This window comes from Camelina sativa, chromosome 9 (genome assembly GCF_000633955.1).
Source record: "Camelina sativa cultivar DH55 chromosome 9, Cs, whole genome shotgun sequence".
NCBI lineage: Eukaryota > Viridiplantae > Streptophyta > Magnoliopsida > Brassicales > Brassicaceae > Camelina > Camelina sativa.
In genome coordinates, this window is record NC_025693.1 from 30,006,188 (window position 1) to 30,025,332 (window position 19,145).

Here is a 19,145-nt window from a genome sequence, read left to right on the forward strand (position 1 = left end):
ACATATATATTAGGATTCTTATTATTTGATTGTTGGCAATTTTGTTATTAGTCAAAATGTAATTTGTGACTCTTTTAGTGTCAAATAAATGGTATTTGTTCATTATTTTAAACCATTTAAGTATCTTAACTTTGTTTAGATATATATAAATTGTGACTTTTTAATTGTTACAGGAATAATATTTGTCCAGTTCTTTAAATATTCTTAGTATCTTAACATATTAATTTTGTGTTTCTATTTTTTTTATTGGGTTTGGGGTTTGTTCAACTTATAACTTTTTAAAATCCATTACTCTAATACCTCTGTCAAACATCTATTAGAGGGAATGCAGAGAGATTTTATTTAATTAGTAATAGGAATGTAGTCTTTCATATGTTAAAAAATGATATCGTTTTGGTTTTAAAACTGCAGCTTAGTTTAAAATCATTGTATTTTTAAGTCATGAACTGTAAATTATGGGCCATTGTAACCCACATATATATTAGGATTCTTATTATTTGATTGTTGGCAAATTTGTTATTAGTCAAAATGTAATTTGTGACTCTTTTAGTGTCAAATAAATGGTATTTGTTCATTATTTTAAACTATTTAAGTATCTTAATATATCAAGTTTGTTTAACTTTGTTTACATATATATGAATTGTGACTTTTTTATTGTTTCAGGAATGATATTTGTCCAGTTCTTTAAATTTTCTTAGTATCTTAACATATTAATTTTGTGATTTAATTTTTTTTTTGGGTTTGGGGTGGTATTTTTAACATATCAAAAAATGTAAACCACTTCATTGAGAGACATTGAAGGATATATAATTTTTTTTTTGGGTGAATGACTATTTGTTTTAGATTTAGGTGCTTACTTGATTTTGCCTCGCCGAAGAATTCCCCTTCCCAAAGATCAGCCACGAGAGATTCTAACTTCATCTTAAAAACACAGGATTCAAGATCTGGCCGGTCGTTGGCCGTAAAGTTACCGGATCGTTGAAGATGTTCTTTGATTTCTTCCCAATTTGGGTTCGCCGTCATGGTGATGAATAAGTCTGGGTTTCCAAAGGTTCTACAAATTGCCATCGCGTCATGGTAATTCTGAGCCATATATCTTGGGCCTCCGGTGAAAGATGAAGGGAGGATTATTCGGCGTCCCACTTTCATTGCATCACTGTCCCCTCTGTCAATTGCATCACAGATGTTGTGGTAAACATCAGCCCTTAAGGTTTTTTGGTTTCGCCTGTACCAGCCCATCCTCTCTTGTTCTATTGCCATATATGCGTCTACGGCGTATTGATGGAGTAGACGTCCAGACCTGACGAGAGTGGTACCTTCTAATAGTCTTGTCTGTATTTGATAAGCGTAGAACTCGAGCATGGTCACACATTTCCTTTTGATAGCCTTCTCTGTTGTTGTTGCGTATGGTATATCTGGGTGGTAACCATCTTCGCCGTATGGGAACAATAGAGGGTATTGTAGAGCCATGTAAAGTGGGTGTAGCTCGGTTATTCTTTGATGGTTATCCGATTTAAGATGGACGATGACATCCCTACAGCCTGTTGTGGAAGATAGATCACCAACAATAAGTCCAGCTATTTCATCGGAGGTAGGCAGATCATATTGTTTCCCTCTATGCCTTTGGGCCACCAATCTTATAGACAACTCTGTTGGTTTTTGAAGCTCGTATCGATCTCTGGCAGCTCTATAAATTGTTGTGAGCACACTCGTGCTATCAAGCATCTCCATCAATCCAGTTACGGTNATGGTAATTCTGAGCCATATATCTTGGGCCTCCGGTGAAAGATGAAGGGAGGATTATTCGGCGTCCCACTTTCATTGCATCACTGTCCCCTCTGTCAATTGCATCACAGATGTTGTGGTAAACATCAGCCCTTAAGGTTTTTTGGTTTCGCCTGTACCAGCCCATCCTCTCTTGTTCTATTGCCATATATGCGTCTACGGCGTATTGATGGAGTAGACGTCCAGACCTGACGAGAGTGGTACCTTCTAATAGTCTTGTCTGTATTTGATAAGCGTAGAACTCGAGCATGGTCACACATTTCCTTTTGATAGCCTTCTCTGTTGTTGTTGCGTATGGTATATCTGGGTGGTAACCATCTTCGCCGTATGGGAACAATAGAGGGTATTGTAGAGCCATGTAAAGTGGGTGTAGCTCGGTTATTCTTTGATGGTTATCCGATTTAAGATGGACGATGACATCCCTACAGCCTGTTGTGGAAGATAGATCACCAACAATAAGTCCAGCTATTTCATCGGAGGTAGGCAGATCATATTGTTTCCCTCTATGCCTTTGGGCCACCAATCTTATAGACAACTCTGTTGGTTTTTGAAGCTCGTATCGATCTCTGGCAGCTCTATAAATTGTTGTGAGCACACTCGTGCTATCAAGCATCTCCATCAATCCAGTTACGGTTTTCTCATCAAGGGAAGTCGATGATTCAGTTCTGGTGACCGAATTTACTCTGTTCTTCACTTCATTGGCAGTGTCAAAAATATACATCTGAGAATACTTTGTTTCCTCGCCTGCTGCAGGTAGCATAGAACCAAGACGATGGCAGTTTTGGCCGTGAACTCTGTAGGTGTATGGTCTCGGATTCTTGTTAACAGACTCGTCTACTTTGGCTCCCGTAGAGGTATATGCAAATGCCGAGTTAGCCACTCTTATATTCTGGCGGAAATTGGCAGATGTTTTAAGCAGTCCGTCTAGAAAGTCAGGTGTGTCCTTCACTTTTGGTAACTTCACACGTCCACCATGGCAACAAAGGGAGAAGGTTAATTTGCTTTTGTCTTTGGTTCTCTTTGTGCTTTCAGCATGCCACATCAGTGCACCGCAGTGTGGACAATCAACCAAATCGAATGAGGGTGGTTGGCGACGGCGCCTTTTAGCTGGAGATGCATGTGTAAGAATATTGAGTGGTTTATTTGAAGAAGTAGACATACTCTATACATTGAAATTAAGCTGACCTTTTTTCTGGCCATTTGTGATTGCAGGTTTGGCCGCCTGACGTTTCCTGCCTGTTAGCTTTGATGCCTCTTCTGATTTTGTTCGAGATTTGAGGGGCCGTGGTTTTGAGCCGGATGACTGGCCTAATTCTGTTTAGAAGCTAAGTACGTCAGGAAAAAGCACAGGGCAATATGGAGCAACTTATCTCAGGTAAATGTTCTGTTTTATTTAAGTTAATGTATGAATTTGCTCATTGTTAAAGCTAGAGTAGGAATTCAACATAGCCCCTTAGTTGGGGTATGAAAATACCGATTTTCCTTAAGGATTACCATATGTTGTTTTCCCACCAATTGATCTCAAATTATCCACCTCTTTAATATCATTGGTGTCTGCATTTGTAAGACAAGTGTGTTTGCGAGTTTTAATGGCGTGGAGATTAGTAGGGCATTGTTTTAGCTAATTGAGATTTTGTGTGATAGAGTCTTACTCGTAGAGCCTGCTGGAGTTTTGTCTTCTTTATGATTTCTCTTTGGTGGTTTACCTAATTCATAGATAGATCAGGTACAAAGCAAGTTACGTAAGTGGGAACTATGGAAACATATTTTGTAGTCATTATGAAGCCTACCTTTTTTATGGGTTCTGGAAGTAGCACTGCTTTTTGTTTGTAGTTTGCGTCTATTGGTTTTTTTCTGGGCAATGCTGATTTTCCTTCCTTCTCTTGCTCTCTCAGCATCCATGGGTGAGACCGGGGGAGTGTTTGATTTCATTTTCCTTCCTTTTCCGTATGTTGTTTTTTCCCTTTGTTTTTTTTAGTTTGGAAATTATAAACATGGGATTGTATGGGCTCTAGGACAATGAAGTTAAGAAGAAAGTATGCTGAAACTACTTTAAATTTTGTAATAGCCTCTGACCTAAACAGAGGAAAACATGGCTTATGAGTATTTATTAGATTTGATTACTGTTTCATATTTCAAATCTCCTTAATTATGGTCGTAGGGTTAAATGTGGAGGCTACATTTTAGGAACTGTTTTGGTTAGACTTTAATTCTTGCAAGTCATTCGTTTAAGAGTTTACCTGTGTATATTTGATATCAAGTATTAGGCGGGCGTCACTTGGTCTGCTGACTTTTATTTGCTTGGGACGGTTTTACAATTCGAATATTGCTCTTCTCTGTTTTGTTAATGTGTTTGGATTTAATCATGCATTCAGTTTCTCTTACCATAGAAGAGGGTGATCGTTTGGTTGTCATTGGCTTTGTGATTGTATGTTTTCATTGTCATTGGTTTCTAAACTCAGTGAGTATTTGATTTGATTTCTCAACAGAGAGTTTGTCCTTTTTAAGGACAGGGGATTTTAGTAAGATAGTGACCAAATATTGACAAAATATTGACTTGTATAGTGTTCTGTTTTATTGGAAAATTAAGCGACATGATTTATTGCATTAGAAATTGTTAAGAAGCTTAAAGTATTTGTCTTCTACAAGTTGGGCATGTTGGTATGCGACGTAACCAATCTGTAATACACTCATGATGATATTTGTGATTGCATTGTAGAGTGTTTATGGTTCTTTCCCCCTGTAGTTCTTCAAGACATATTGAACATACCCCATCTTCTTCTTCTGGCGCTTGTGTCTGTGTAATTTTCAGCTCCCCTATTAGCACTTCCATATCTAGCCTTCTCGATGCATTTGGGTTGTTATCTTCAATCTCCAGAAAGACTTCTATTTGTTGTGTAGTACCCTCTCCTAGTAATCCAATTGTTGAGTGTATAAAGTCTGTCAAAATATTGGTTAAAGTACCTGATGTTGCTTCGTCAATATCATGAAATGTGAGGTAGAAGTTGGTGATCTCTTTGAAATGATTGTTAGTGGGATGTAGGATTTGCTCATTGGTGAACGGGATGGTGTAGGTGATGTCGATTTCTCCTCGACGTGGTCTTGAGAGTTTGAGATGGAGGTTGTTTCGAGGATTTGTTTCAGTTGGAATTAGAGCAGAGTACATTGCATATAGTATATATTCCATTGCTTCTCTTTTTATGTGAGTTGTAAGTGTTTTCCATGTTTGGGTTGTTCGTTTTTATACTGGTGCATAGTGCATTACTCTCATTTTGGTTGCCTCATTTGTTATTTATTTTGGGCTTTAATATTGGTATTCAATTCCTTGTTGCCGTTGTGAGTATTTGTCCAACCTTTGGTCTGTTTGTAACATAATAGTACTTAAATGTCATTATTGAGATGGTTTAATTGTTCACATGAATCGTGTCATTATTGTCTTCTTTGTACTATAGTTTGGCAGCCACCAACGTCTACATTTGGTGTGTTCAAGGGTTCTATATAGGATTTGACTTTCAAGAGGAAAACGTTTTTTCACAATGTGAGATATCAGCCTTCATTATTGTTGACTAAAAGATACTCTCTTTATTTTATTAATTGAGTAGTAAATGTATGGATATTTGTTTTAATAGTACAGATTGTTTCAATAGTATAGATTGTGTAAGGCCTCTATATATTCCTCCAATATCGGTTTCATTTTAATTAGTCCTAAAAGGGGTGTCAACTAATATGGGTCATGTTTCTGAGCTTACACTGACTTTTCATGTACCAGAGATGAAACTGTGTTTCATTGATGGTGATAACGATAATGATGAATCTATGTTCACGGCTTGGTTGAAGTTGAATAGGGACAACCCACTTGCGAGAACGCTCACCTATGAGGAGATACCAGGCCGTTTTACTTGGAACAGGAAAGAGAAGCGTTTTATGCCCAGGAAAAGAGGTTTTCAAAGAGGGAGGATTGGACATGTTCCGAGAAACAGAGGGGAGCTATTTTTTTTAAGAATCCTTCTAGGTGTAGTGAGAGGACCTACATGTGATGAAGATTTGAAGGAGTTTGAAGGTGTTGTTTACGGAACATATGAAGAAGCATGTTTGGCTCGTGGAATCATTGAATAATGTTGTTGTTTTGTCCTAAGTTGAGGTTTATGCTTGTATGAGAGACTACAATTGTTGTGTTTCCTTTTTTTATCTAATAACAGTATAACGTTCTCCCAGTTTTTATACTCATGTTCTCAATTGTTATGTTCCCATGTCTTCTCGTTTCTCTCTGTTTTTGTATTTGTATTATGGTGTTATAATATTTAAAACCATACTTACAATTGTTATGTTTCCTTTCTAATCTAATAATAGTATAATGTTCTCCCAGCTTATATATCCTTTGCCAATTGTAGTGCTGCGGTGTGTTTTTGGAATCCCCATTTGTCTATTTGCGTTGGTTTCAAGTAGAGGTTTTGACTGTGGTTCTTATGTCGTCTATTTGGTTACATTTACCTTGATTACTTGGTGTTCTTAATTAAAATTTTGTATTTGTATTATGGTGTTATAATATTTTAAACCATACTTGTTGTTTTCAATTTGGAGGTCAGCTATGTTTTTGGGAACCGTAAACATGAAGCCAAATTTTAGGAATTCGAAAAGTACTAATAAAGGTCTCAAAGAAGTGGATAAAAGAAAGGACAAAGTTTGAAACAAATGCTGAAATTGTTGAAAATAAACTGCTGTTGAAAGAGAATGGGACGTTGGTTCCATTTTTTATTATGCTTCAATGAAAGGGTGCTAGACATCATCTTCCAAGGTAGGATCAGATTGTCGGCTACTCACCGTATCGTCATCAGTGTCTCCAATAACCTTATTTTTGTTCTTCCTGGATGTTTGGGGGCAAAGTAAGTGAGGGAGGAGATTAAGCGCAAAATATAATTTGCAGTCATATATATTATGTAGAAAATCACCTAAGAGGACGATGCTTCTTCGACTGCTGGCTGACATCACTGGCCTTCTCGCCTTTTGGATTACATGGCACTAAATCAGATGCTTTTCCTTTGCTACTTCCTGGAGGTGCAGGCCTCTGTGACATATTGAGACTATTGAATTGGGTCCACAGAAGGTAGTTAGCTATCAGAGAAGAAATAAGATCATACCTTCTTCACTGCTACTGCTGGAGGTATCTCAATTTGGGCGACAGCAAAACTCTGGTACTTAGCTGTGAAATTGTATTCTCGCACTTTAATGCAGAATACAAAGTTCCTGCCAACTAAATTTTGGATTTCTTTGGGGACTATGAGGCCACAAGCATCATTCTGAGCTACATTCTGTAGTGAAAATATACGATTAAGGTCTCCTGTTCTGACTACGAAACCCTAATAAATTGAAGTTGCCTTACATTTTTCGCAGCCAAGGTAGATGCACTTGATTTGAATAATTTCTTAGCCGGTTCGTCAAAGAGTACAAAAGTAGAGGTTTGGCACTCATCGTCAACAACAACTTCAATGCGATATCTGAAAGTAGTAAAATGCATAAAGAGTGTTATATCAGATACATATGAAGGTACTAAAACACGTGTGTAATAATCTACTGATTACCTAAGCCGACCAATAGCCGTATCAGAGTCACATGCCCCACCACATATGAGTGTATCACCTGAAGTTTCCATTTTCTTAAAGCAAGTCGTACATGATATGAAGAACCACCCACTGCTTAAAATCAAGTCCACAACCTTTGCCTTACACCAGAAAAGTTTCTCCTGGCAGAAAAAATTAATTCAAATAATCAACTTTCTTGGCAAAGAAAAGGGAGGATACATGATGGGAAGTGGGATTACCTTCCCGCTTTGTTCATCAACATAAGCAAGGATTTCAGAGATGCTTTGGACGTCGCCAGGAGCAGACATGGGCGCTGGGTTTTCAATGGTGGGAATTAAATCTTTTTGGTAACAGGGGCTGCATATGAAAAGGTAAATGCAATAGTTAGTTTATATGATGAGGGTACCAAATAGGTTGAGAGATGAAACTACCTTTTACGGAATTCCTCTGTAATGTTGTTTTCAACATTCCAAAAGAATCTGGTCGAGGCAGTGGCGTTGAGATATAGGTCACCTTAGATTTTGTTGCAAAGGAAAGTGTGAGTAATAATTAAGGGTGAAAGAGTATATCACATTTAAGAGTTTGTATCAAATAAAGGCAAGGAAAGAGACATACCACGCAGGTTTTTGGGATTCACACCAGTGACGATTACTACAATAGGCTCTTCTTTTAGGAGAGCAACATCTTCACGGACCTTAGATGCTTGGTTATCCCAGACGGAGACATAAGCGGTGTCACCACTACAGATGAGAAAACAGTGGTTAGTCTCTAGGCAGGCAATGGTAGGTATATAGAGCAGCTTTGGAATCAACCTGTCAAATACACACGTAAGAATCAGGTTCGACGTAGTCTTCGGTGGAGTTGTGGTTTCGTCGACCTTATCGGCATTCTGAATACATGACACTTGGGCTACAATATCTACGGTGAAATGAGTGAACAACATATTAGCAGGTTGTATACAAAGCATATATAAATCAAATATATTTTCATTGTACCTGGTAACATCTCTCCTTTACCCACCAAACTTTGGATGTCCTTGTAGTTCCGAGTGCAGAAATACTCCAGGGGAATAGAGTATTCGTCAGGGTCTAGAACATCCATTGAGGTGTGATCATTGAGTAAAATCTTGTACGCATGGTCAGAGAGGCGGTATGAATTTGGTTGCTTCCTGACATCGAAATTAGTAATCATGAAGAGGCAGCCATGTTTGAGTGTAGATCGAAACTTGTGAAGATGCCGTGGGTGGATAGATGCTTGTATAACATTAGCCTAAAATAAGGAGTTTGGATTAGATTTACATTAACATGAAGGATATTAAGAGGGAAATCAAACTGAATCTAGAAATAAACACTAAGGAATTAAATAAAAGGGCAAAAATGATCCTAATTTGGAAAAAAAAAACAGAACCTCCTCATCCAGAAGAAGACACTCCACACTCAGAAGAAGATTGTTGCGTTTGAAATCACGGGCATCCCAGAAATGAAGTAGACGGATGACTATGGTAGGTGTGTCTAGGGATTCTGAAATTTCATCGAGCTTGAGATAGGTGAAAGTAGGGCTATCTGAAGGAGAATCTTTCGAAGACATTCTTTTTAAAAAAGGTCGGAGGTAGGGTTGTTTGTGTTTTTATTTTGATGAGGTATGGAAGCAAATATATATATATATATATATATATATATATATATATATATATATATATATATATATATATATATNTAGGGCTTCAAATTGGGAGGTAAGTAATTAGTAACTTATGGTAGAAACGTAACGCATCACAAGAAATAAAGAGAAGGCTAAAAATCAGGTAGGTAATTAAGTAAAGGCATATAATCAGGGTGGAATTACCTTCTATGGCATGTAAACAAATATGGGATGGAGGAAAACAGAGAGGCTAGGCGACCTAACATGATTAAAGGCATTAAGTAAAGGCATAAAATCAGTGTGGAATTACCTTTTATGGCATTAAACAGATATGGGATGGATTTTGTGGTTAGAGGATGGAATTAATCTTAATGGGAGGCAAAAACTAAGGGCATTTCAAATTTAAAAGTTCACCAACCTGGCCTGCAGTGTTGAAATATTCCTAACCACCGAGTCCCAGCAACCTGCAGTTAGATGGGAGGAAATAGCAATAAGAAGTGGCTAGTAAAATAGCAGAGACGATAATTAGACACCAAGGAAATAAGAAAATTGTAAACGGTATAACTCTTAGGGGACCATAACTTGAAGAAGAGAATTAGAAAATAACAGAACAATATTATAGGTTTGCTTCCTAAAATCTCTATTTGCTTTTGCTCTATTTGACAAACATTGAGGGTGGTTCCAACTGGGAAAATAACCATACCAAAGTGTGCTAAATAAGACAGTTTCTGTAAAACAAATCACACATATAACAACGGGTGATACCGGAGAGTAAAAGAGGAGAAGATCACTATCGTGATGATACAGAAGCAGCGGAAAACGGGTGTAGGTCTTTCTCTGTCAACTAAATACGGAACAATGGATAACAATTCATTTCGATGTACTAAGCTAGGACGACCTATGACTCTATCTCAATGGTCCTTCTCGGACAATTAAAAACACCCATAAATCTAAGACGAATGGTTAATTATTCATACTTAAGAGGATCCCACACCCTACATCACATATACCAAACACAAGTTTATCTTTACAACCTAATTAAAGTAGTAAGGTCGGGAGAATTCTATGGTGAGTTGCGACTTCGAAACATAGCTTACCCGTACAAAACTTGGAATTACGAGGAGTTGATGTTTGAATCTGGGCTTCTTTGTTTAGAAATTGAGGAGATCGAAAACGGCGATACGCCGGAGGTGAAGAGAGACAGTCGGGGAAGTAAGACATTCGGGAAAGAGAGTAAGCCGGATACGGGTTTCGAAATATTTGAGTCCCATTAACCAACCTCCAGCCCATTACGAAATTCATGATATACGGCCCGTTATGTCGGATAAATTTTTATCGAACGAAAAATTGAGAAGGTGCCACGTGTCGGGTGGAGGGAGCTCCTCAAAGGGTGTAACCCTACTTTATTATATTAGATTATTAAAAAAACGGGTCGGGTTGTTTTACAATATAACTGTTTTCTATAATAATTTTTGATGAAAGTTTTGCTATAAAACAATACATTAAGTAATACATATAAAACTTTGGTGGATAGTTCTTTACCTTATTATCTATTAAAAAAAACTTTTAGATAGTGAAGTGACCTTAGTGCAGTGGCACGAGGTAAGTCCATTTGTAGAAGGCACCATCACACTCGGGATCGAGTCCCGATTCCTACGAATGTAAGAATTTGGCTAATGGGCCGGCCAGTTGTGCCCTAATAGTTGACAAAAAAAAACTTTCAGACAATGTATCCATTATTTATTACCACCAGGTCTAATATTTTCTGGTTATGTTGATTGTTGAACAATTTAGAGTAATATAGAAAATCAACAAAAAACCTGAAAAATACTTTAAATTATATAACTAAAAAACCTAAAAACAATATTTACACAGAGTTCAAAATTGGAGTTTTCACGTATTTAATTTGTCTTTACTTAAATTTTAGCATTTTTCTATTTAATATATATATATATACATATATAAAAATACATACAATAATAAATAAATATTACATANGGATAAATTTTTATCGAACGAAAAATTGAAAAGGTGCCACGTGTCGGGTGGAGGGAGCTCCTCAAAGGGTGTAACCCTACTTTATTATATTAGATAGTTACAGCTCTATCCTTGTACTTTTTTCGAAAAAAAGAACTATTATCTTGTCGATCTTTGTGTATATTATTAGGGGATACTAAAAAATCTTGGAGACAAGTGAATCCTTTTTGGAAATTATAACTTTGAACTTCAACTCAAAAAACTTACAATATCAGGAAACTAAACTTATATACAGTTTCAACAGAGAATCGTAGAGGTACCTCGTTTATATAGTTGTAGAAATGTTAGGATGTGATTCTACTATAAGCAAAGTGATCACATAAATTATTATATTCTTCCCTATTATATAATTATTTTAGAGATTTATAGGTAAAAGTTGTAAAAAAAAGGTGTATACACATAATTTGGTAAATAGTTTTGGAAGACAGCAAAAAACACACAAAGGCACTAGCATCGGTTAGAAAGCAAAGCCACCATTACCTTTATTATGCATACAAAGTGGAGTCCTAAAGTGTAATGTGTTAAGCACTAGAGAGAAAGAGCCTTTCTTTCTCCTTTATTTTTCTTCTTCTTTTACCAATTTGGATGAGAAGTTTGTTGTGACTTTCCTAAATCAGATAACAAACACAAATCTGAGGGAGAGAGATAGAATAAAGATGAATCAGGCCGAAGAAGGAATCTTGCACAACAAGTGTTTTCTTTATTATGGGTGGAGTAGTTGTGCTAAAGTTAATTTTCAGACCATTGGGTGGAATGGTAGATCATCACATTAGGTCACAACCAAAAAACTAGAGCTTCTCTGAGGAATCTTGATTGATAGATCCTGTACTTGTAGTTGTAACTAGAGCATCGAATCTTACACAAGTATTTAGCTTCATAGTTATCCCAAAGACAGTTGAATGAAAAACAAAACAAAATCTATGGCTGCAAAATCATTGGTCTAATTCTAACCATTTCATCAGAACACTTAGTTGGCTACTTACTTGACGCTTCATAACGCTATGCTTCTGCATATAAACTAAGATCACCATTTCTCATCTTCACCAGATTCTTCTGTCTAACAGAGGCTGACACTACTGCTTGACACCACAATGGGAGTGCTGGTGGATGAGTATTAAAGACCATAGACGCAGAGTTTTTCACCGACTAGTCTTACATGGAGGAAGACAGAATAGGCCTTTGATTGCTGGTCTTGGCAACAGAAATTACACACACACAGATTAAGCTGCGCTTCCTGCTAGTTCCTTTTTCACTTTGGTTCTTCGTTGCGTAGGGTTACCGCTGTGGTTTGTGTCCTTGTTTGTAGAAGTTCTTGTTCCAGCAGCAAAAACGGGCGAGTTTGTTAAAGCAACTAGGTTCTTATCTTCGGACTCTTCTGAAGTTGGCTCTATCTTTGACAGTAACTGCTTGAGCTGAGATCGCTGGCACATAATGCGACCTCCATTCCATCCCGTGAAGGAAAATGATGACGAGACATGATCCTGCAAGAAGGAGAAAGCAGCTTTTGCGATGGGAGATTCTCTTGCAGCAGAGGTTTTCTCCAACTGTCCCCGTCTGAGACGTTAAAAAGAAAGAGTTAAAAAGGCAAAAGACATGAAAACGCAAAGCTTGGAAGCACCCTGCAATGAGCTAGTTAGCATCAAAATACTTACACTGAAACAACAACAGCTAGTTGAGGAAGATCTTCTCCGTTTAAAAGCTTAATATTCATATCATTTAGCCATACCGATAGTGCTGTGTACATACCACCTTCTGACATCCTGCAGAACATTCAAAACAAAGAATTAGATTGAGTGGTAAGCAACCATTTCATAGATTTGAACTAAAGCCAGTGTAGGGCTCTTAAGCTACCTATGCACATCCACAGACCACACGAGTTTGTTTTTCCGGAATAACTCAGGGAAAAGTCCACGTTTCGTTGCCTCATTGAGTACCCTTGCAGCTCGCTCTTTCTGACCCAGCCACCACAAAGCATCCAGAAGTGCATTGTAAAACCTTATTCCCAAACCACATCCTTCTGAATTGAGTTTGTCCAGCACATACTCCACTATCTGCCAATTTGAGTCGTCATCATAATCTCCCTTGATCATTTGCCCAATAACTTGATGAATATTTGATACTCTATTTGAAAGCATCTCTTCCACTAACTCATTGACATCATCCCACCTAAAAACATAAAAATTGAAGTGTAATTAAAACTAAGGAAGTAATATATAAAAAATGGCTTGAAGTACGACTTATCCAGAAAGCTGAAGTTAGTTGCAATAAAATTAGCAAGGGTGCTACAGTACACTAGCATATCTCTCCCATCCCTGATCATGTAAGAACACAAGGCAGCTGAAAGAGTAAAAATGCTATGACAATGGAATAAATCATCATTTGGCTTAGTAAGGTACGAGCTATAAAAACTCAACGCAAAAGAAAACATAAGACAGAGTGTATTACTGGATAAAGCACTAACCTCTCCGTCTTTCCATAAACAGCCAACATCATACAGTAGCACATGATACTGGGCAGTATATCAGAAGCTTTCATCTCCTCAAACTGCTCCCTGCACTCATCAACAAGTCGCGCAAAAGAATACACACTTAAAACAGCCTCAAGCGTCCTTTCATCAGGATCACATCTTGACTTCTCCATATCTACATATGTCTTCACAGCCTCTTCAAATTTGCCTCCTTGTTTATAGGCTTCTATTTGTGCATTGAAAGTATCTCTGTTCCTGGGAATACCAGAATCCACCAACCTGGACAAAATCGCCTCAGACTCCATGACCAGTCCTCCCCTTGCGAAAGAATATAACAGCGAGTGGTATGTTTCAATACTTGGATTGCTTCCTACTTCATGCATGGTATTAAAAGCAACAAGTGCTTCCTCATATAAAGCAGCCTGCCCAAATGCTTCAATAACCCCAGTGTAGGCCTTGGAACTTGGCACGATATCGTTAGCTGTCATGTATTGTAAAATCTTCCTAGCATCTTCGTGGAGTCCTCCCTTCCCACAAGCAAATATTATACCCTCGTATGTCTCCATGTCAGGTTCAATATTCTCCTCCACCATGTCATGGAACAAAGTTACCACCTCCTTGAAATACCCACCTTCCCCAAAAACCTCAATCAAAATGTTGTATGTAGCAGCATCAGGATCCGTATTGCTTGATTTCATCTCAAGAAAAAGCTGCCGAACATCATCGTACCTCCCACTCTGTCCAAACAAATTCAGCAAAACACTATATGTATTAGCGTTTGGCGTACACCCTGCAGCCTGCATTTGATGGAAGACCCCCATTGCCTCCTTAATAGAACCTGATTTCGCATATGCCTCTAACAAGACGTTATAAGAAGTGATATCCGGCAAACTGCCCCCTGAAGCCATCTCACCAAGGAGATCAGACACTTTTTCCAGCCGTCTCAACTTCCCAAAAGTCTCAACGAGATGACTATAAGTAGTAAGATCCGGAACAATCCCACCCTCATTCATAGTCCTAAAAACCATTTCAGCCTCATCACCTAAACCTCTAATAGCACAAGCACTAAGCAAAGTGTTATAAGTCACAATATCGGGTTGTATCCCTTCATGTCTCATCTCTGCAAACAAACCTAATAAACCCTCCCAATCTAAGCCACCTCTAGCACACGCATTAATCACCGTGTTATAAGTCAATATACTAGGCGATATCTTCTCACTCTTCATCCTATCAAGAAGCTCAAGAGAAGTCTCATACCGTCCATTTCGACCATAAGCATTAATCAAAGCCGTGTAAGAGAAAACGCTGCGTGACACGCCTTGACCAGGCATTTCATCGAATACCTCAAGACATTTATCTAGAAGACCTTCCCTACCAAGCAAAGAAATCATAATAGTGTAGATATGCTCATTAGGTTTGCACCATATCTGCCGTTGCATATACTTAAAGAGACGAAGCGACCTCTGCCAATCACCACGACCAGCGAACTCTTTGAACACGAGCGCGAAATCGTTGAGGGAAAGCTTGTTCTTGAATATGTCTAAGCACCTCGCGATGCTTCCGCGTGGTGGGAGGCTGCTGAGTTTGTTAATCAGGGACTCGACGTCGTAGCTGTACTTACCTTTCTCAACCGATACGGAAGGGTTTCCAAGAACGAGATCCTTCGTCTTCGCCTTGATTTTACCGGAGGAGAAGGAGCATGGTTTACGGTTTCCTCCTGAGAGGAAACGGAGACGGTTTCCGTCGGCGAATCTCCGGTTACCGACGAAACTCGAATTCTGGATAAGGAAAGAGAGGTGGTGTGAGTTGGGATTCGGAATTGCCAGATTCATATTGGCAACTACAGTTCACATAAGGATTGAAATATCCTCCTCCGGGAAAATTACTCAACCACACAGTAACCGAAACGAGAAATCGAACTCTATCCGATTTGAATTGAATTAGAATCAGAGATTGACACCTCAGTGTCAAGTCGCCACCAAGCTCTAGAAAGAAGACGCAAAACTAATTAGATGAGTGGGTAAGATATTTTCGGAGTGGAGATTTTCTCTCTCTCTCTCTCTCGCTCGCTCGGTGGAATGGCGGAAAAATGGAAGAAGAGGTGGAGGGGCTTGAAGAAGAAGAAGACACGTGGATTCTTATTGTGGATAACAGTCACGAGGAACCAACCGGTTATTTTCCTATTTACGGAATATTTCCCGGTTTGAATTGGTTAAGTCGATATTTTTTCGGTCGAACAATTTTGGCGCCTAATATTGCAGGAAAAAGTAATTGGTGTATGACTGACTATGTGATAAGCTCCACTATAAATTTTGAGTATACTAGTAAATGCAAAGTTACAATTCATATATTGATAATATATGTTTGTAAACTTGACAATGTTCTTAAAAGAATTTTGTAGGTCGAAATCATTTAAAACTTTAAAGTTTGGTTTAATCCCACGATGAGATATTCTAAAAGATAGTATATAGCTGAAAGAAAGGTATGAACACCAAAAAATGGTGATTCATCAAGAGTCCAATATAATTGAACGCAGATAAGTTTTCAAGACTATAAATCTGTAAGTGAGTATAACTCCGCCTTGCATCAGATAGTTTCCAAATTGGCACTATGTGGTGAAAAGATCATGGAAGAGGATAAATTAGAGAAGACTTTCTCTACATTTCATACAAATAATGTGCTATTACAAACACAATAGCGTGAAAAAGGGTTTCTAGGTATTCCCAATTAATTTTGTGTCTTCTTATTGCTGCAGAGCAAAATTAATAGTTAACAATCACAGTTTGCATCCAACTAAATCGACCCACATTATAATATATGATTTAGAGCAAACCCAATTGTTATGTATGAATTAGTGCCCATTATAGTCAAATATTTGGATGCAAACTGTGATTTTTCAGTAACAACTGGTTTTGCTTCTCAGCTACAGAAGACATGAAATTAACTAAAAATACCTCGTAAATCCCTTTCTAGCTCACGGTATTGTGTTTGTAATAGCACATTATTCACATAGAAGGTAGAGAAAGTATTATCTAACTTATCATCTTTTCACTATATAGTGGACCAATATGGAAGGTATTTGATGTAAGGTGAAGTTGTACTCACTTATAAACTTATAGTCATAAAAACTTACAGGTTCTTGGTAGAATCACCATTTTTTGGTGTTGATACTTTCTTTCAGATCACTTCAAAGAAGCGCTGGATCTTCCATAATCAAGTTGAGGTAATGATGGAGCAATATCATTGCTTGTACCTTGTTTTGCTCATTTTCTGTGTTTCCCTAGATGATCGTATCATCTAGCCTTTTGGATTTCAACCAAAACTTGACAATGCAAATAATTATCTCCACAGAGATGAAGGGCAGCAAAATCAAAGCTTGATGAGAGATTCGACATGGTAACAACACATGAGTAACACACGAACAAAAATTAAAATCAACTCAAAATATTGAACAAGTGGTTATACCCAGAGAGTAGTATTGTTATTATGTGCTTTAACTAATATGCTGTAAAAGTAAAACTAAGTTTTTAATTACAAAAAAAATTGATGTATTATTATAAAAGTCGTACTCGTACTAATCGATCTATTAGTATTATAAAATTGATTTGGAAAACGAATTATATAAGAACATACGAGTTATATTATGAATCTACAATATGTAAGTAATACAAATACTATCAATAAATAAACAATTAATCCAGAAAATAACAGTATAGCAAAGCTTCCATGACTTAGCCGTAATTATTGACCAAAAACCATAATCGATCAAAAACCAATTGTTTATATAAGATTAGAACATGCGAATGGAAATACGATTATGTTCCTATTAATAGTTGTGGAATGTTTACCTCGATGGAGAAAGTGAGAGAAGTTGGTGACGTTGGAGAAGAAGGAAGTCCGAACACACTGACGGCTGCTCAAACGTCTCGGATCAAGAATGGTGATGGCTGCTCGAACGTCTCAGCAGATAGGTTTTTTTTTCTTTTTTAATAGACGGTTAGGGTTTAAAGATAACGTGTTATAGAAAGAAATTTTGAGGTGAAATTCTGCATACTCATTCCATCGATATACAACTTGGTGAATAAGTAAAACTAGGTAACACAACCGCACCATGTGCTGGATAAATCAATTTACAAAAAATTATTATAAGTAAAATTATTATTTTAGAACCAATATTTGTTTGTGTCAAACAAAATGTGTAACTGAAGTTTTTTGTTTATTTATTCAAAGCTGCGTTTTTCGTGTAAAAAATATGTTTCACCCGTGAAATCTTTAAATGTATAAAATAAAGTATTGATAAAATATTACTATTTATTACAACAAAAAACAAACATGTTTTTTGTGTGGTTTAAAAATCAAATTCATATCTTTTATATTTTATTTTGTAATCATAACAATTTTGCATGTTTCTTATGTAACCATAACAACATATACTAAATTACTCGATAGTTTAATTAATTAATTTTATTATATGTTAGTAATAATCAGATTCTAAACTAAATTTTCTAAAGATAATCTAATTTATTGATTTAATATTTGTGATTAAACTATTTAAATATTTTGAGTTAGTCGGTTTGTTAATATTTTCTATAATTAACGGATTCTTACCACAAAAAAAAACCATTATGAAAGAATTAACAAAATTTCAAAATCAACGTATTCGTGTAAGAATACATTTTACCCGTGAATTATGTGAACGTGGTAAATAAAATATTTATAAAATGTTACAATTTATGGAAATATATAATTTTTTGTGTGCTTTAAAAATCAAGTTTTTATATTTATGGTTAATCGAGTAACTATAACAATTTTTCGTAATCTAATAATCACTCATTTTAAATATATTATGATTTTTTTGGGTACTAAGTTTATTTATAATGATAAGGGTTATTGTCTCATTCCTTTTTAATAACACATTTATTAATGTATAATTAAAACGTATATTTTTATTTGGTTATCAATATTTCTATTTGTAATGAATAATCACACTAAATGTTAAGATTAATTAGTTTACATACTTAGATATTTATAAATAATCACACATCATGATATCTCCTAATTTGTTGTCATTTTTATATTTATTTATGAATATATATAAATATATATTTATTGGAAATTAAGTTTCCCTTAATGAGTTGGAGATAATTTAGGGGTAATATATTTCTTTTTATAATCAATTATAATAACTATTGAAAGCTTGTTATTTAAATTAATATGGTAATAGTACTAACATAAAAATAACATTTTTATATGATTTTGTTAATAAGTTATATGTTTTTTATTTGTATTAACTTTATATGTTTTTTATAGCTTTTTTAGAATATTTCATTTATATTAATTTTAAGAAATCAATATTTTATAAAATCAATATTTTATATTTATTTTAAGAAATCAATATAAAAATATTGATTTCTTAAAAATAATATAACTTTGACTTGTATATTTGTAAGTAAATTTTAGTGATATTTTGATTTAAAATTATATGTAATTATTTTATTAGTTTTAATATGTGATATTTAAATTTGTGTAAGAATTGATGACATATCTAATTATTATTCAGTTAATTGTTTTTTTAAAATATAATGGCATGTTAATGTAATTAAGTAGAAAATTTAAGGGTTAATTGCTAAATGTGT

General features: G+C 36.1%; 3 protein-coding genes across 5 annotated transcripts in view; all 3 read right to left on the minus strand.

Annotated features, from left to right (window-relative positions):
- LOC104715846 overlaps positions 1 to 1,470 on the minus strand; it is a 4,860-nt gene extending 3,390 nt beyond the window's left edge. The window contains exon 1 of the mRNA XM_010433219.1: positions 858 to 1,470. Coding sequence (XP_010431521.1) covers positions 858 to 1,470 — 613 coding nt within the window. The remainder of the gene's footprint in view (positions 1 to 857) is intronic.
- LOC104715847 lies at positions 6,445 to 10,229 on the minus strand. 3 transcript variants are annotated; one of them, XM_019230191.1, is made up of 12 exons: positions 10,103 to 10,229; positions 9,424 to 9,469; positions 8,360 to 8,532; positions 8,177 to 8,282; positions 7,980 to 8,104; positions 7,796 to 7,877; positions 7,604 to 7,721; positions 7,365 to 7,525; positions 7,166 to 7,280; positions 6,924 to 7,094; positions 6,735 to 6,850; positions 6,445 to 6,649 (listed from the first exon to the last, which is right to left on the minus strand). In XM_019230191.1, exons 1-12 carry the CDS (start codon positions 10,224 to 10,226, stop codon positions 6,562 to 6,564), a joined length of 1,425 nt encoding a protein of 474 aa, XP_019085736.1. In that variant the 5' UTR covers positions 10,227 to 10,229; the 3' UTR covers positions 6,445 to 6,561. The 3 variants fall into 3 exon arrangements, with proteins under 3 accessions (XP_019085736.1, XP_019085737.1, XP_010431522.2); XM_019230192.1 differs by having other exon boundaries at positions 8,360 to 8,633; positions 10,103 to 10,147; XM_010433220.2 differs by lacking the exons at positions 9,424 to 9,469; positions 10,103 to 10,229 and adding an exon at positions 8,772 to 8,983 and having other exon boundaries at positions 8,360 to 8,633.
- Positions 11,787 to 15,614, minus strand: LOC104713123 (pentatricopeptide repeat-containing protein At1g74850, chloroplastic). Its single transcript, XM_010430175.2, has 4 exons — positions 13,504 to 15,614; positions 12,894 to 13,208; positions 12,695 to 12,802; positions 11,787 to 12,596 (listed from the first exon to the last, which is right to left on the minus strand). The coding sequence occupies exons 1-4, from the start codon at positions 15,339 to 15,341 to the stop codon at positions 12,263 to 12,265; spliced, it is 2,595 nt and encodes an 864-aa protein (XP_010428477.1). The 5' UTR covers positions 15,342 to 15,614; the 3' UTR covers positions 11,787 to 12,262.